The sequence below is a fragment of the Kryptolebias marmoratus genome, linkage group LG17 (assembly GCF_001649575.2).
Source record: "Kryptolebias marmoratus isolate JLee-2015 linkage group LG17, ASM164957v2, whole genome shotgun sequence".
NCBI classification, from domain to species: Eukaryota; Metazoa; Chordata; class Actinopteri; order Cyprinodontiformes; family Rivulidae; genus Kryptolebias; species Kryptolebias marmoratus.
In genome coordinates this window covers 17,685,257-17,701,268 of record NC_051446.1, presented here as the reverse complement: position 1 = coordinate 17,701,268, position 16,012 = coordinate 17,685,257, and the positions used below count along the sequence as shown (strand labels likewise).

General features: G+C 40.5%; 2 protein-coding genes across 5 annotated transcripts in view; both read right to left on the bottom strand.

Moving 5' to 3' along the window:
• LOC108246763 (BRCA1 DNA repair associated) overlaps positions 1-7,452 on the bottom strand; it is a 24,524-nt gene extending 17,072 nt beyond the window's left edge. Inside the window, exons 1-10 of one of the 2 annotated variants that reach the window (XM_017434474.3) lie at positions 7,389-7,452; positions 5,822-5,910; positions 5,681-5,734; positions 5,486-5,566; positions 5,293-5,381; positions 5,159-5,195; positions 4,935-5,065; positions 1,756-4,248; positions 1,227-1,303; positions 341-476 (exon numbers count right to left, since the gene is read on the bottom strand). In XM_017434474.3, the coding sequence (XP_017289963.1) occupies positions 341-476; positions 1,227-1,303; positions 1,756-4,248; positions 4,935-5,065; positions 5,159-5,195; positions 5,293-5,381; positions 5,486-5,566; positions 5,681-5,734; positions 5,822-5,895 (3,172 nt within the window). In that variant the 5' untranslated portion in view covers positions 5,896-5,910; positions 7,389-7,452. The remainder of the gene's footprint in view (positions 1-340; positions 477-1,226; positions 1,304-1,755; positions 4,249-4,934; positions 5,066-5,158; positions 5,196-5,292; positions 5,382-5,485; positions 5,567-5,680; positions 5,735-5,821; positions 5,911-7,388) is intronic. The other variant, XM_017434483.3, reaches the window with a different exon arrangement.
• A 922-nt stretch (positions 7,453-8,374) lies between these two features.
• Positions 8,375-16,012, bottom strand: part of slc35g1 (solute carrier family 35 member G1) — an 11,707-nt gene continuing 4,069 nt past the window's right edge. For all 3 annotated transcript variants that reach the window (XM_025002185.2, XM_017434331.3, XM_037981082.1), the window contains 4 exons: positions 14,478-14,652; positions 12,809-12,943; positions 12,379-12,569; positions 8,375-10,791 (listed from right to left, as the gene is read on the bottom strand). In XM_025002185.2, coding sequence (XP_024857953.1) covers positions 10,370-10,791; positions 12,379-12,569; positions 12,809-12,943; positions 14,478-14,652 — 923 coding nt within the window. In that variant the 3' untranslated portion in view covers positions 8,375-10,369. The remainder of the gene's footprint in view (positions 10,792-12,378; positions 12,570-12,808; positions 12,944-14,477; positions 14,653-16,012) is intronic.

Here is a 16,012-nt window from a genome sequence, read left to right as displayed (position 1 = left end):
GGGGGTGGGGGGTGGGGGGTGTCACGAACAAGCAGAACTAACCTACGGAGGCTGACAGGCTCATGTTTCGGGGAAATTAAGGTGTTGCTTTAAAACTCGGTTTGCTCTGCAATTCAAACTGAATCTTTTCATTTCACACAACTATTGTGTTTAGATTTTTTTTCTTGTCCAATTAATGTCAGAAAATAAAAAAAAAGTCTCTTTCACAATTGCAGCTCCAACTGTGACGTGTCTTAATTCGCAGTTTAAAGTCTAACAAGAAAAATAGTTTGTTATTGTGCCTGATAAGTTGAACAGTTGATGTTTTTTAATTAAAATGAACAAACCAGTGAACGTTTACCTGGATCTGCTGAGCTCTGATGGGTTTCGGAGGGCTCTTCTCTCCCAGGACTGCCTTCTTTCTCCTGAAGCACCTCGGACACCAGAGCCATCAGCTTCTCCAGCCTCACCAGCTCCTTCTTCATCTCGATTTTTTGCTGAACAAGGACAAAAATCAGAGTAAACGCAGTGGCTTTTACTCTAACCAGTACTTTTATTACAGTACAGAAGGGAATAAGATGCAATGGAAAGCTGCAATGCAACACTTGCTGCAGATAAATAAATAAATAAATAAATAACAAACCCAAACTGGCTGCCTTTTCTACCGAAGCTGTTTGAAATTACAGAGTTTTTTGGTTTATTACGGCTGCTTTTGCTATTTCAATTTCATCCTCTGTGCTTATGGAGCAAATGCATTGATTATGCACATATAAAAAAATAAAAAGCAGTATATGCCAAAGCTCTCTATCCCCAGCTGCGTGTGTAGTCCGGGGCCCGTTCTAAAACCCCGGGGTTTGAAACTCGAACTCCTGAGTCAAACACAGTCGACAGATAAAAGTGCGAGCGCTGGAAGATGGATGAGGTACAAAACAAAAATCATCCTCGAGGCAGCGTTTCCTCGAACGTAAATGAAATGCAATTTAGAAAGCTGCTGAGGGGGAAATTTTTCACTGAGCCAGGCAGTCTGTCATCCAGCCGCTGACAGTTCGGTTCACGGAAATGTGGTGGCTGCCCTCTATGGGGCACGGTGAGGCGGTGCAGCACTGGAAGCACAACCAAGGCAAACAGTACGGCCTGAGAAAGGACTCTGTTTGAACTAACAGAGGGAACATCTCTTAAATGTCTTTTTTTTTTTATTACGGCTGCAGCTGGATGAGACTATGACTCGAAAGTCTTATTAAATTTACCTGTGTGACAAGAACTTCGCTCGAGAACTGAGACGATTCCATGGAAACACCGGTGTTGTGTTCTGGAACATCACCTGCTGAGAGGAAAAAAAAAAAAAAAAAAAAAAAAATCAAACTGCTCTCCGTCTGCAGATATTCAGGTTTTTAATTGAAAACCTTTGCAGAAGAAAACAACAAAATTAAAGGCCTAGCACCCCTCGAGGGAATGTGAGACAACTCTCAGCTACTACCACACCAAATATTAGCACAATATCTAAAATTGACTGAATTATAGACGGTTTACTTTTTTTATTTTTTTAGGTCAGTTGGCTGTGGCAGCTATCTAAAATGTGGTTGGTCATAGATGTACATCTAATGATTACGTTTTAAAAGCTTCGTTTAAAATTTGTTCAGTGATTCATGAGCTGTTTTGGTAACAGACACATGAACACACACACAGATAGTCTTCGCCTTTCAGTGGGGGTGATAAACGTATTACTCCGAGACTTTTACCCCCACAATAAAACTGAGTCCCTCGGGATCAGCTTACCTTCCTCTGGTGTGCCAAACAGGTCCACGGATGCTTGACTGGACTCGATACAGTCCGGGCTAGGGCAGTTAGGTGGCCGGCTCTGTGCTTCTGCTCCGTGGGTTTCATCACAAATGCTCCCAGATCCGTTCTCCTTATCGGAGCCTCCCTGATCTTCAGCTCCAGCTGGTGGACGGGTTGACGTTCCAAAGAGCTGAGTCAGGGTCGGTAGCTCTTCTTTGGAGTCGCCGCTGTCTGACTCGGATAAGGACTCCAGCCTCTGAGCTCTTCTCTTCCTCCTCGAGTTGGTTTTGATGGAAGACTGGGTGCTAAGCTCCCCACTGCGGCGGCCGGCCGCCTTGTGGGTAATCCCGCGAGCTGGGGCCCGCAGATCGTTTGGGGTTAGAGAGGACTCGGCAGTTGGGTCGTGCTCATTTGTGTCGACCTCGCTCACTTTGCCAGAGTCAAGCCGACCGACCTGAGAGCCCTTTGATGCTTCATTCAGCTCTTCGGGTTCAACGGCTGTGAACCGGAGGCCAGAATCCATGACTTGAAGGACTACAGGACGAGAAGGGCTTTCCCCGTCAAGCTTTGAGACTTTATTGGGACTGAGGCCGCTGCTGAGAGCGTTTCCAGCAGCGTTATCCTCACCTGAGCAGCTGCTATCAGGGATCGATGCTTCGACCACGGTTCGGTCGGGTTTATCTGCAGTAGTTCTTCTCCTTTGGATGGGGGAGTTGGAAGGAGGAATTAAATCACTACAAGATGACTTTTCCGCCTCTTTCGAATCCCCTCTAGACATCTGTTTTTGTTTGGTTTCATTACCGTCTCCTGCTTTGGTCCCTCTGTCCGACAAACGACTCCGCTTCAGAGTCGCGTCCCCAAGATGGAAAGATTTTCTTTTGGCGGCTCTGAAGCTCCTGAGCAGCTGCTCCGTGTCCAGCTCGCTGTCGTTCGCGTGGTCTTCGTTTTCGGCCCGGGCACGTTCCGCCTCGGTCACTGGGGGCTCCTGCTGAATGCTGACGCGGGGACTAATCGCCGGCTCGTCGTTTTCAAATGTTGGCGCGACCACCGATGCGTCAGCCTGACTCGAAGAGTTCGGGAGCACAGAGGTGCAAGAATCAGCGACAGCCTCGGAGAGAGTTTCAGCACGTGGCATTCCCTTCTCGGATCGTGCCAAATTAGACTCACCAGTCTCCAGGCTTTCAATCCCTCCAATATCTCGATCGTAAACGCACCCATTTGTTTTAACTGCCTTTGTTATGCTTCCGCTCTCAGGCGGTGGTAAATTCAGTGTGTCGCCTTTAGTGTCTGCAAATGGCTTTGCAACATTTCTGTCTTTTTTGGGCACACAGGTTTTTAAGGTTGCCTTCTTGTGACTTCCCTGGTCTTCCTCTACAAAAAGCTGAAGTCTTTTACTTTTCCTGCTGCTCCTCGTGACGGGGGTTTCTTGGTCTTCGCTGCTCGGATAATTCTCAATTTGCACTCGAACCTCGTCGGATCGTTCTCTGGCCTTAGGATTGCTTGCCCTGTTCTGAACTCCAACCAGAACAAGAGGTTTTGCCACTTTGTTGAGCTTCTTTTTCTCCGACCTTGTGGTTCTGCCTTTTTTCTGCTCTGGACTGTTTGAATTTGTCTGAGCTCGCGCTCGCAAGTCACTGTCAACTTGTTGCGCGGTTTTACGCGTTCTTTTCTTTGTAACCGTTTCGGGTTGCTGTTGAACAACCTTCGACACAGGATGGTCTTCATTTTTATCACTTACAGACATTTGGTTGAACTCCTCCACATTTTTACTCATATCATGTTTATGGTTGACTTCTATCTGTTCTGCTTCTTTAAAAACGTCACTGCTGGAGTCATTTTTGTTTTCTATCATTTGTTGCCCCTCAGCAGGAGTTTTAGTCGTTTTCTTCCTCAGTTTGGAAACACTTTTACGGATCAGTACCTCCGCAGCTGTCGGGGGTTCCACACTCTTGTTACTTCTTCGTTTGTAGACCACGCCAAAGACCTGTTCTTCGAGGGCTTTGGCGTGATCTTCTTTCCTAGGATTCAGCTTAACGTGTGGCTCCACATCCAGAGTTGATGTGGACGAGCAGCTGTCGGAGTCATCCGCCTTTTCGAGAGGTTTCCCTAACTCCAAATCGGCTTCAGCTGGGACTTTCAAGAGCCACTCAGCAACTTTCTCTAAACTTTTCTTCTTTTTCTGCTCGAGAATCTTGTCAGACTCCGAATCGGTTTTCCGCTTCGTTCTTGAGGACTTCCTTAAGGGCCGGTGTTCGGTCTCCTCTCGGACTGGAGCTGCACACAGAGAGGCAGATTTCTTTTCGCTCCGACCCGCGCGTGTTGCCTTTTCCCCAATGTCTGTCGTTTCTGGATCCAAATTATCCATAGGGCTCGACATTTTCTTGTCGGACGTTGGCGGGGCGTCACCAAGGCCGCTGTCCAGGCCTTCGTTTTCTGTTGTTAAAGGAGCCGAGTCCTCCAGTCCCATGAGTTTCGCAAATCCATTCTGAGCTATAAAATGAAATAAAGATATAGCAATCACAATTAGAAGATAAATATTGATGTAAAAGAGTTACTGATGGAAAAAAAAGAATTCTCAAGCAACACCTTGAGAGGTTTAAGGAGGATACAGGCTCTTTAAATTGTCTTGTGTCCTCCAAAAGGTTATCATTTTGCGCATTAAAATCATCTGCATAGTCTATGCTGAACATTATTACACTGAACCTCCCAGAGTCAAATGTCTGATTTGTTTTAACTGATCCACCTAATGTTGCAACTCATTTGCATAATTCCTGATCAAGTGGTTAGTTTGGCAATGTTTCTAGAAATAATCAGTAGCTTTTTTGCCCCCAATCTTAATTTGACCAACAAACAAAATCATAAGCAAACTTATGTATTCCTTAAACATTACAGCATTTTTTGCACTACTGTGTTTTGTTCTAATACATCATTAAACTTAAACTCTGAACAGAATAACATGGTGCTTTAAGTGAGTACGGAAACTACTTTTGATAAAGTTCATCCAATTATTCAAATAATTTCTTAAAAAAAAACAAGCTTAAAAAGTTAAAACTGTTTGGTTTTTTTGACAAAGAATGTTTAGACAACACCCTTTTGTATTTATTTTAAGGTGGCATAAAATATCAAGCAGAAGTTTATATGGCAGCTGATTTTAGGTAAGAAAATGAACTTTTTACCTTCCACAGTTGATGAGCAGGACTGCAGAAGAACGTCATTGTCTGTTTGTTCCATATTGTCCAGGTTTGTGTCAAATGTACTTCCAGATAATATATTACAAGGATTTTCAGTTATTTCCACGTTTGTGACACTAAGCAATGAGAAAAAAACAACAACATGAGACTAAAACTGAAGTGACCGATTGAGGAAAAAACGCAGTAATCTGAACCTTTACGATTCTTACCTTGAGTCTCCTTTTGGTTGGGGCATCCCAGTGAAGTCTGAAAATGTAAAAACATTATGCTTCACAATGATGTCATTTAAACAGATTCTACAGGATAAGGTTATTAGTTAGGCTTATAAAATCCACGATCTTACAGTTTGTTCCAGTGTCATGCTCATATGCTTGTATCATGTCCTGCAACCCTGCAACGAGTCTCTGAAACCCAGGACTCTCCTGCAAACTTCTGTGAAAAGAGACAGATTTGTAAAGAATATCAAACACAATTACTAACAATGCACTTCCATTGAGTCTGGTAAATGTCGCAGTGTCGTATTGACTCGGTCCAACCTTTTGGTTATCTTGGATTTACACACAGGACAGTTGGCTTTGCTTTGTTTGGAGCCATCCAAAAGTTTCGTAATACAAAATCTGACAAAACAGGAAATACATCATGTAAGAATGCAGGACAAAAGGCGATTCTGTTGTATTTTTTAGGACAGAACTTATGAATCTTCTCGGGATGCTCACAGCACAGCTCCTTACTTGCAAAATTGATGGTCACACTTGGTAGATATCGGTGTTGTCATTAAATCCAAGCTAAAGAAAAGAGAACACAAACACTAAATGATAGCTGGAAGAGACATTCGACTACAAACAAGTCTTCTTGCTCCCAAAGACTCTCACCATATGGGACACTGCAGAGTCTCCCACAGGACTGCAATGCCCTTTTTAACATCTGAGGCCTTCGGGTTTTTCATGGTGATTCCTAAAGGCTGCAAATGATAAATCGCACAATGAAACACAAGCTGTCCACACAAAGCCAACACAGAGAACAGAAGTTTAGCAAAGCTGACATTTTGAGCTAAACGCAGCTGCTTTGAAGAGACAAGAGATGAAGCAGCATGGATGCGGTGCGCAACTGTAGAACATGATCAAACGTTTGTCAGCCACTGTTAAAATAATTGAAGTTTCACTCTGCTGAAAATCAATATAGAGCAGGGGAAAACTAATGCACTTTTCTCATTGCAAACGTTTCACAAATTACTGGGCAAAAGTCTCGACAAATGGTGCTTTTCATTGTCAGACTCTGTACCTGAGTGTGGCTCTACTTGCACTTAATCCAGATAAAATATAATGCACACTGATAACAGCTTGTATTTTATTTTTCCTTTTAGTTTTATGACCGTCCCGCACCATGTCTTTGAAGTCCTACTGTTGACTGAATAGTGACCCACAATCTTATCCTGTTATAAAACCTGTCTGTACTTTGGTCATGATTCACTTCTATTGTTCCCCTGCAGAGATGAAAAGGGAATAATCAAAAGAGTGACAGTATTTAGTGCCTTCATACATACACTATAGGCTCATAACTAATTGTGTTTTCTATGTGCTCAAGGATTGCATTTAATGTTACTTAAATAGTGTTTTTAAATAAGAAAAAAGGACATAAGCAGTTGAATACACGAGAACCAAAACAGATAAATGGTCATAGTGACTGCTGTAGTTTTTAATATTGTAAAATAGTATCAACATTATTATGATCTTCTAGTGTAAACACAGTATTTTACTTAAGGAAATACTTGATTTTCAGCTATTTTAAACTTTTTGAGATGCTGTTTGACATGGTTTTGTAATCATTTTAAGAATTATCACAGAATCACCAAAAGCTTAAAAAACGGAAACATTCAAAATTCTTGTTTTATCCCAAACATCCTTATTTTAGAAAAATTAAAGAGTACAAAAATTTATTTCAAAATAAAAGCACAATCTCTTTGCAGATTTGTGAAGTTGACACCGTAAAATAAAAGTAAAATATATACTTCTTTATCAAAAACTGATCTGAATTGTATTTGACTGAGATCTGCTTGTAAAAAATGTTGCCGAATATAATTATTATTAAAGCAATAATAAGTGATTTAATTGTTTTCGAAACAAGAAAAAAGGTAACTCAAAAGAAAACAAAGCAAGCAAGCAAACAAAACGGCAAAATATAATCTTAAAGCCTTTCTAAAACATTCGGTTGTTCATATTTAATAAATTAATGTCACGTTTGGATGTTTTAGCTAAGTTTATGCAGCTAAATCTACGACTGGCTAGTAGTAGTGGATTATTTAGTTACACAACGCTCTTTAATATCTCTTATATTGAAACAATTACCGATAAAAACAAGTCATTTGATTGATTTTTGACTTAAAAAAAAGGACATCACGCCTGCTCGTCATGGTTAAACAACACACACAATTATATTTACCTTGTTTTCTGACTGTTCAGAAACGTCAACAAAAGCCTCATCCGCTTTACTTTTCCCGCATCTACTCTTCTTCTTCCGCTTTGGTTTCCCCGCGTTTTGCCTTTTGGTGCCACGGCGCCCCCCGCTGGTCATGCAGCGCAACAACACGCAGGCGCTCCTGAACAGGCTTTCTATTGCAGATATCTGACACTGTTACTTAAAAGGTTATAATTCAAACAATCACACAATTTCCCATCCATGTGCAGTCCAAAATCATTTCCAGAGGAAGATTAAGAAGTAAAAGTGAACAGGCATGGCAAGAAAAAAACAACAACATTAAAATATATACTATTTTAAAATGAAGTTTGTAGTACTAAAAAAAACAATATGCAAATGACACATACACGTGTGTAAGCAGTTAACCAACTGTGGAAGTGACACACCTCAGCTTTTTTTTAATGTTGCTTATAGTGTGTCACAGGAAAAGTTATACCATAAACACAGAGTCCCAACTGTGAGTTCATCAGCAAAGACAGCACACACAAATACACAATGCTGCTACCAGGTATTATTCTGCACACTTTAGTTTGTTTATCACTGAAATGTACTGAAGTATTTAGTGAAAAAAAACTTTCTTTTTTCAGAAGCCTGAGCAGAAAACGAGTTTTATCATCCCCAGGTATTTATAAAAAAATCAAATCCAGGCAAGAAATTATGAATTCAAAGAGGATTTATTAAACTATAATACATCAAATATAATCGGTCACTGTGAAGAAATACATCTATTTCAATTAATCTATAATAAAAATAAACATATTAAAGCTCTGTATAAAAACCTAATAAAGTGCTTTTATTGACTTTATAATTTTTTCATATTTTACACTTAAATGGTATAATAGTTAAACCCATTTTTTTTTACATGTGTAGTAATATATGTTCATTTTTTAAAATATTTTAATCAACTATTTAAAAAAACACAACAAATGACACTGAGATAAAATCAGATAAAGTGTAAAGTCTGTTAAATAGAGTGCTTCTACCTGCACAGATAGAAGTGCTGTGCTTTGCTTTTTTTTTTTTAAGTGTCCTCATCTGACACTGGTCAATGCCACGAAGGACAAATACTTTCCAGTTTTACTTCTTAGAGAAGAGATTTAAAGGATCAATCCCGAATCAAGGAGGAGCCGTTGTGTAAAAGCAGGAAACCAGTCACTCACAGGAAGAAATCGTGCAGCTGCGACGACGCAATTCTCAAGAGATCCAACGAGCAGTGAGTGTGGAAAAGCAGCCAAGAAGAAATTTGAAGATATCAGGCAGCAGCATGGCAGCACTAATTGCTTCTTTTCTTTGGCTACGCCGTCCTCAAACTGTGTAGTCACGTGAGTGCAGAACGCACGGCTGAAAGTACATCAGAGTTTACGCCACATACACACGACACACCCACGGTCACTGAAACAAAGCCATGGCAGAGGTCCACCACAAATATGAACAGAGTTAACTCAGGACAGACACACAAGATAACGTTATAGAAAACAACAACAATGCCATTATTTTCTGGCATCACTCTGTGAAATATGGTGATACAGCCTCAGCTCTGATGAAGGTGGATTTATCATTTCTGAACCACAGATTGGGCGGTTTGATTGGATTGGTTTGGTTTGGTTTGATTTCTCCTCATCGAGCTGCATGCACAACCCTAACTAAACTATTAAATTACATGTCCAATTTACTATTAAACTCAAATGTCGACAGTCGTTTTGTAAACTTTCAGAGGTTGCAGCAACTAAAAAACCTAAGATTCCTCGAGTATCCACAGCATACGGTCCGGTCCGTGTGTTACACCAAAAGTTGTGTTTAAAAACAACGTCCGCTTTGGAAATCTTTGCTAAAAACCATGCAGGAACATTTTCAAAACTTTCGGGAGCGGTGCGGATGTGGCCTTAACAATGGGGGAATGTGGAATCATGTCGTCCAGTTTTACGTTTCCACTGCGTGGAGTTTTTACTGAACAGAAAAATACGAGACAGTTTTAAGACATTTAAGTTCCTTCATCATATGTTATGTACTAGCTACCTTAAGAGCTGAAATGTGCAGATTAAAAAAAATGCCTTTAGGCGCTATAATCTTAAGTAAATTACTTTTTGTCCATGTAGACATGCATTAGCACAATTACCTGCTAGCTGGACAGTACAAGCTGCTGGTTATGGTCAAACTAGAAGGCAGGAAGCTGAAGATTCAACTTTCCCTCATAAGGCATTTAAAGATATTTTAGAGATGGAAGGAGGGGGAATAAATCCCATCTTCAAATATAAAAGAAATAAATCAGTTAGTAAATACAATTTGTGCAAGCTAAAACAATATAAAGAGAGATCCCTGAGAATTATTCAGAATGTTCTCAAGAAAAACAGCCGCCCGAGTGGGGACTTAAAGTTTGTGTGACAGCTGAAGTGTTTGTAGTGTTTCAGTCACTAATGCCTCGTTTCAAAAGCTGTAAATGTATCTAAGCGCTTAGCTAAGTTTGTCATTCATTACTGCCTAGTGCAAATCACAAATAAATAGAAATGGCTTTTAAGAAACAAGACAACGTGAACAGTCCCAGTCTCTTTCTGGCTTTTGTACTTAAGGTGAAAGAAAACTGAGACTGGACGTCTTTCAGCTACAACCTAACCTTCAGGACTTTCTGTACATTTTATTTGAGCTACTTATAAGTAGCTGCAAAGCTTTAAGCACAAGGTTGTTGGGTTTTTTTCCCTCTTACTCTCTACAGAGGCGAGTTCATTTTACACAAAAATGTGCATGCAGTAAATTAAACAAGTTGATTCCAGAGAATCAACATGTGTAAATACGCAGCAGTCACCTTTATAATTCTGATTTTAACCCTTAAAATAAGCTGGACCTTCTTGTTTGTTTTCCCCTAAATAACAAATAAGTATGGAAAAAAATCAGAAACGTGTTTTTGAGGAAGATAAAACCTAAACTAAGCGATGGTACTGCATGTTGCTTCAATCTTTCAGCTCTTTGCGAGAGCTGCTGTACCACTTCCTAACGGCTACACCGCAGGTGCTCGCCACCACGCACAGCGCCCCCGCCAGGCTCCACCAGGTCGGCGTGATGTTGAAGAAAATGAACTGGAAGAAAAAGGACAGCACCACGTCCACAGTCCTCATCAGGGCCACGGGTCCAGCCTTTTCCGTCTGCAGCGCCTTAATGAGGAAAGACTGGCCGACGATGCCCAGCACGGTAATCAGAATCAGCATCCAGCGGTCGCGGCCGCAGTTTGGCATTTTCCACTCCCCGAGAATGGTCACGACGATGACGCTCTCGATGAGACCGACGACGGCATAGTACCACACGGAGAGGTAGTAGTGGACGCTCTTCCCCATCTTGCGGAGGACGACGAATGTAAAGGCGGCTGCGATCGCTCCTAGAAAGAAGGAAGGCGATAAATACAAAACTAAGTGAAAACATCTGTGTCAGCTTATCCGTTTTCAATTATCCCTTTTTACAGAAAACCTTGAAACTCAGAAAAGCTAATACTGCTGAGGGCATCATTCCTATATCATTCCTAATAATACCTATAATGCCTAAAAACAAAAACAACAGAGACAGTGTATATTTTTAAATTTTCCTTCTATTTACCGTACATGTTGCTCCAAGCCGTCATTCAGCTGCGTGCAGTAACTGAGGGGGGAATTCCTCTAAACTTCTATGCTTGTTTAAAAACAGATGTCACTGGTTGGTTGTACATTTTATCTAGCGGATAACCCAGTCACTCATGGCTCATCTATGGGAGAAGCAACACCCATTTCTCTTTTTAGAGTGGCACCTTTTTAAAACAAACGTTTGCAACAAGCTACAAGAGTTAGCGTGCTATCAGTTGAAATACACAGCCAGCTGCAGGCTCGCTACAGAGGCTAATAGCCCATCGGCATGTCAGGCTCTCAGTGCTACTTTACAAAGAGCAGAACAGCAGAAGAAGTAACGTTGTGTGCAATTATTTTAGAATTATAAACAAAACTGACTTGGTGGTATGGTTTGGTTTGGTCTGCTACTTGTGTGTATCTTGTGGAGCTGAAGAATGAACAGGTTTTTCCTTCTTCCATCAATGCATCCATCATGGGCGCAGCAGCTTGAGCAGGGAAGCCCGGACATTTCTTTCCATAACCACCTCTTCCAGGAGGATTCCAAGGCGTTCCCAGGCCAGCCGGGAGACATCATCTCTCCAGCGTCCTGGGTCTTCCCCGGGGTCTCCTCTTGGCTGGACATGCCTGGAACACCTCCAGGCATGTTCCATACTTACCCCATGTGTTAAATTTAAAATTTAATTTCAATACTTGAAATCTAGTCTCAATCTTAAATATCGTAAATAAGAAAAAAAAAAAAAAAAGTTCTGATTGCGTATTGGTTGAAAATCTCTGAGTGCAGGAAAAAGCTGACAGATTATAAACGGAGCGACTTTTTGATTTTTGTTATCCTGCCGTCTAAATCTCAGACCGGCTCGTGCACACACGCCGAGCATGATGGCTTTTGTCTGCGAAACGTTCTACTTGTGGATTTGTCGTGAAACGAAAGAGAACGGGAGTAACGCAGATTAATTTCTCCGCTGTCATTTGAGACAATATAAGACATTCGTGTGGCTCGAAATGAAAACTAATAAGGACCTTAGAGACGGCAGTCCGTTTCTAACTGGATGATTCAGCCACATTTTTTTTTGTCAAAACGCTGTCAAGTGAGAAAGCAGCGAGCAGCTTTAGCTATGAGGAAAGTTTGAGCAGCTTTTCCTATTTTCCTATCAAAGCGTTGTTATAACTCTTAATGAACCTATTTGGCAGAAAGATGAGAACTATGATGAAAAACTGGAAAGTGGTGAGCTCGGATAGATTCTCATTCCCCTGGTTGCCATGGTGATCCTGCCCAGAAGCGTGAATAAAACTCCCCAGCATCCTGCTCCAACCAGCGCAATTATACCCCCCCCCTTCAGACGCCAAACAAAAGGTGCTGATTGTGTCACCTGCCACGCCGGCGACAGCCCCCTTGATGTGATCGGTGCCCTTGGTGCCACTGAGGTGCTCGCCAAAGAGGAACGACGGGCGGGCGATAAGGATGACTCCGGTGATGGTGAAAAGGGTGAAAACACAGTCCCAGATCGTACACTTCTCCTTTAGGAAGATCCAAGCCAGCAGGGAGGTAAAGACTGGATTGCTGAGGGATCAATGACAAAAAAAAAAAAGATTGAGAGAGAAAAAGATTAGTGTGGATGTATTGTTAATGAGAAAGAGATTTGTCTTCGATGAAGCTCTTTTAGAACGTGCTTCAGAATAGCTAACAAAGACTCCAGAAGATAGATGGACAGATTCACAATTCACAAAGACAAGAATGTATTTGTAATCTTCATAAAGTCTTAACTAATCCGGAACAGTTTGGACTGCAGTGGCGCCCACCTGAACATGATGACGGTGGCGTCTGCCAGCGGCATGTGCTGAACGGAATAGTAGAGCAGGATCATTGCGTTGGAACCGATGAAACCTCGAAGCACCAGAAAAACACGTTTATCTCTGGGACCGAGGAAACCTGTCCTGGAGGAGTGGAGAAGACGAGGTTGATGGATGAACAAATGACACAAAGGATGAGAGATTAGACTGACTGACATGGCAAGTAATATAATCATAAAAAACCCCTAGGAAACAATGGAGGATGATGACAAAGTGGATGGATTAGGAGATGGATAGTTTTAGGTAAAGCAGGAACCAGAATGATGCATGAAGTGGGCTGAAAAAAAGGGAGTAGAAGCAGATTTGCAGTTAATAAATTAAGATAAAAAACAATGCAGAGGATGAAATGATGGATGAACGACTAAGCAGATGAATGCCTTTGACATTCCGCTGTAGCTTATTTTTCAAACTGATTCCAAAAATGTATTTCTTGATGTTGAACCCTAAATTAAACAAATTTGTAGAATTATGGAACAAAAAGTAACATTTCTAACTGAATGGGACGACACTTTTATGAATATATTCCCATAAAATAATTCATTTACCACAGTAGCAAGGGCACCTGATTTTTCTAACCTCATCAAATACAACATATTGATACCATTAGATAGAGCTTTAAAGACAAATCTAATACAATCTGAATTTTTAAAATTGGCCCACTGGTTACCATGACGAATGGGCTGTGAGTGGACAGGTGGACCTGCTAACATTAAAAGGCACATTTTACAGTTTTATGTGAGAAAATGTGATCTGAACCTTTGGTCAAAGTATTGTTTGAGCAGCAGAGCAAAAATGTTTGCCTTTAAACTGGGTGAAAAGGCATGAAATCTGAAGCCAGAACCCCCCCAGAGAACACAGCTAGCATCGTGAGCTTCTACTTCGCAGAGGTCTCACAATTAGGTCTCTGCAGAGGGGCGGAAACTTTCCAGTAAATTTCAGGAAACTTTCCCGTGGAAGTTAGGTGGAAGACTTTTGGAAATCCTCCAAATTGAACACTTTCCTTGGGAAGTTAAGCTGGGGAATTTTAGAAATATTCCACATTAGACAGTGTCTATGGGAAATATGGGAATTGACTAGAAATTGGGGATAATTTAAGCAAACTGCATCAAGGCTAAACGATGATATAAACATTTTGTTTTGCCATAGGCAGATAATGTCACAAGCAATTAATGAGTTTGACCCAAAGTTTATGAAAGTAACAAATTATGACATCACTGTGTCACAAGGAATAAACTTTTTAAAGAACGGTGGATTTTAAACACTTCTACAGTTCTCCCTTTACTCGTTGATGCCGTTTTACTCCTCTAGATTCAGACACACAGCTCTGAACAAAAATATTCACATTATAAGATGTTTTTGTTTTTTGTTATTAAACTCACATATTAACAGATGTTAGTAAATATTTTTTGAAATCTGGTTGTTTTAGTCAAGTTCATGCTAAAATATAGTTTCTCCCAACTATATTTAAACATCCCGGTTAAGGGCCACCCTTTAATATTTTAAATTCCAGGTTTATTCTAGTTTAATCCCATAAATCCTTGTTAATTCCCATGGAAAGTTTCTAACTTTGAAAGTTCCTGGAATTTCGCAACCCCGTTAGGAAGCCAGTTTCACTTACTTGTGATAGATGAGCATCGGCAAAATGAAAAGGATCTGGAAGAAGCAGCGCAACGCGCTGATCTCTATGGCGTGGACTTCCTGGATGCTTTTCACCAAAAGGGCAATGATGGAGAAGAGAACTGTGGCCAGGAGGGCATAGAACAATCCCAGACCTGGACATCTCTTTGGTTTCTCTGGTCATGTGAAGATAAAAACAGAGGAAAAAGAGACAGTCAAACAATAAAGCAATCGTTCAGATCTTTGGAATAACCATGTAATGCACAACTGACAGTGCTGTAAAGTTTAGAAAGCACCTTTCACACAAACTGATATGAAATTTGGTCTTGATCCCACTCACACAAGTCGTTAGCTCCTCAGTTTAGGGTCAACCACATGGGAACGTCTTTTTGTGAAAACATTTTTTACTGTTTCAGCCTTGCACGGACACAAAAATTGTGTTTTAGTGAAAAAAACTCCTGTGTTTTTGTGTAGATGTTATTTCCTTATTGTTTACATTTCTAACCCAGTGTCCAAGTTTTATGTGCATGCTCCATGCCTTGTTTCCAAGTTTTGGTCTATTATTACAGCAGCCTCACAGCGCCGCATAGAGGCCTGGCAGAGTCACTACAGCGTTTCGGGTCTTTTGGAGACATTTCAAGGAACAGTATCCTGTTTTGCGAAAACTGTTTTTTTGTGCGGATGAGGCCTTAAAAACTTTATTTCTCCAATCTAAGGCTGTTAAAGGAGCTATCTACAACAGGTAAGATATTAATTGCTCACAACCACAGTGAGGTCCCGAACCCAGCTTCTCTTGTTTAAAGAAGAAAGTAAAAGAAGTTGGGTGAATGCAAAAACTTTTCTCGGGTTTAAAACAAACACTCCAAGTTCTTCTTCAGATTCATGCACATAACGTTCTTGTTGAACATCTCCACCGGACATGCACTGTGGAGAACGTTACAAAAGCAAACCCCATGTATAATGAAGAAGGGTATGAAAAATTCATCTGTAGCCTCAGGTTGAAATCTAATCCCTCCAAGCCAGGAAGTACAGCCTGTGGTAGATCTTTTGTTTGTAGTTTTTAGGAACCTTCTTTTAAATTTAAAATCTAGGTTTCATAAAGTTAAACAAAGTATTGGGTTGGACTCCTTTAACCTGCAGTTTATGTGTAAACAAAAAGTGAAGCTTTTATAATGTTAGAAACAATGACACACCTTAAAGTCTTTTATTTTACATTATCTGTTGTCATACTTGGATGTTTTTAAAGAGATGTTCTGTAGAAAGGGTCAGGAAAACACCAAGGATCTTGAAGTACAGGTGCTGGTCATAAAATTAGAATATCATGAAAAAGTAGATTGATTTCAGTAATTCCATTTAAAAAGTGAAACTTGTATATTATATTCATACATTACATACAAACTCATATATTTCAAATGTTTATTTCGATTAATTTTGATGATTACAAATGACAACAAATGAAAATCTCAAATTCATCATATCAGAAAATTAGAATATTACTGAAGACCAATAAAAACAAAGGATTTATAGAAATGTTGG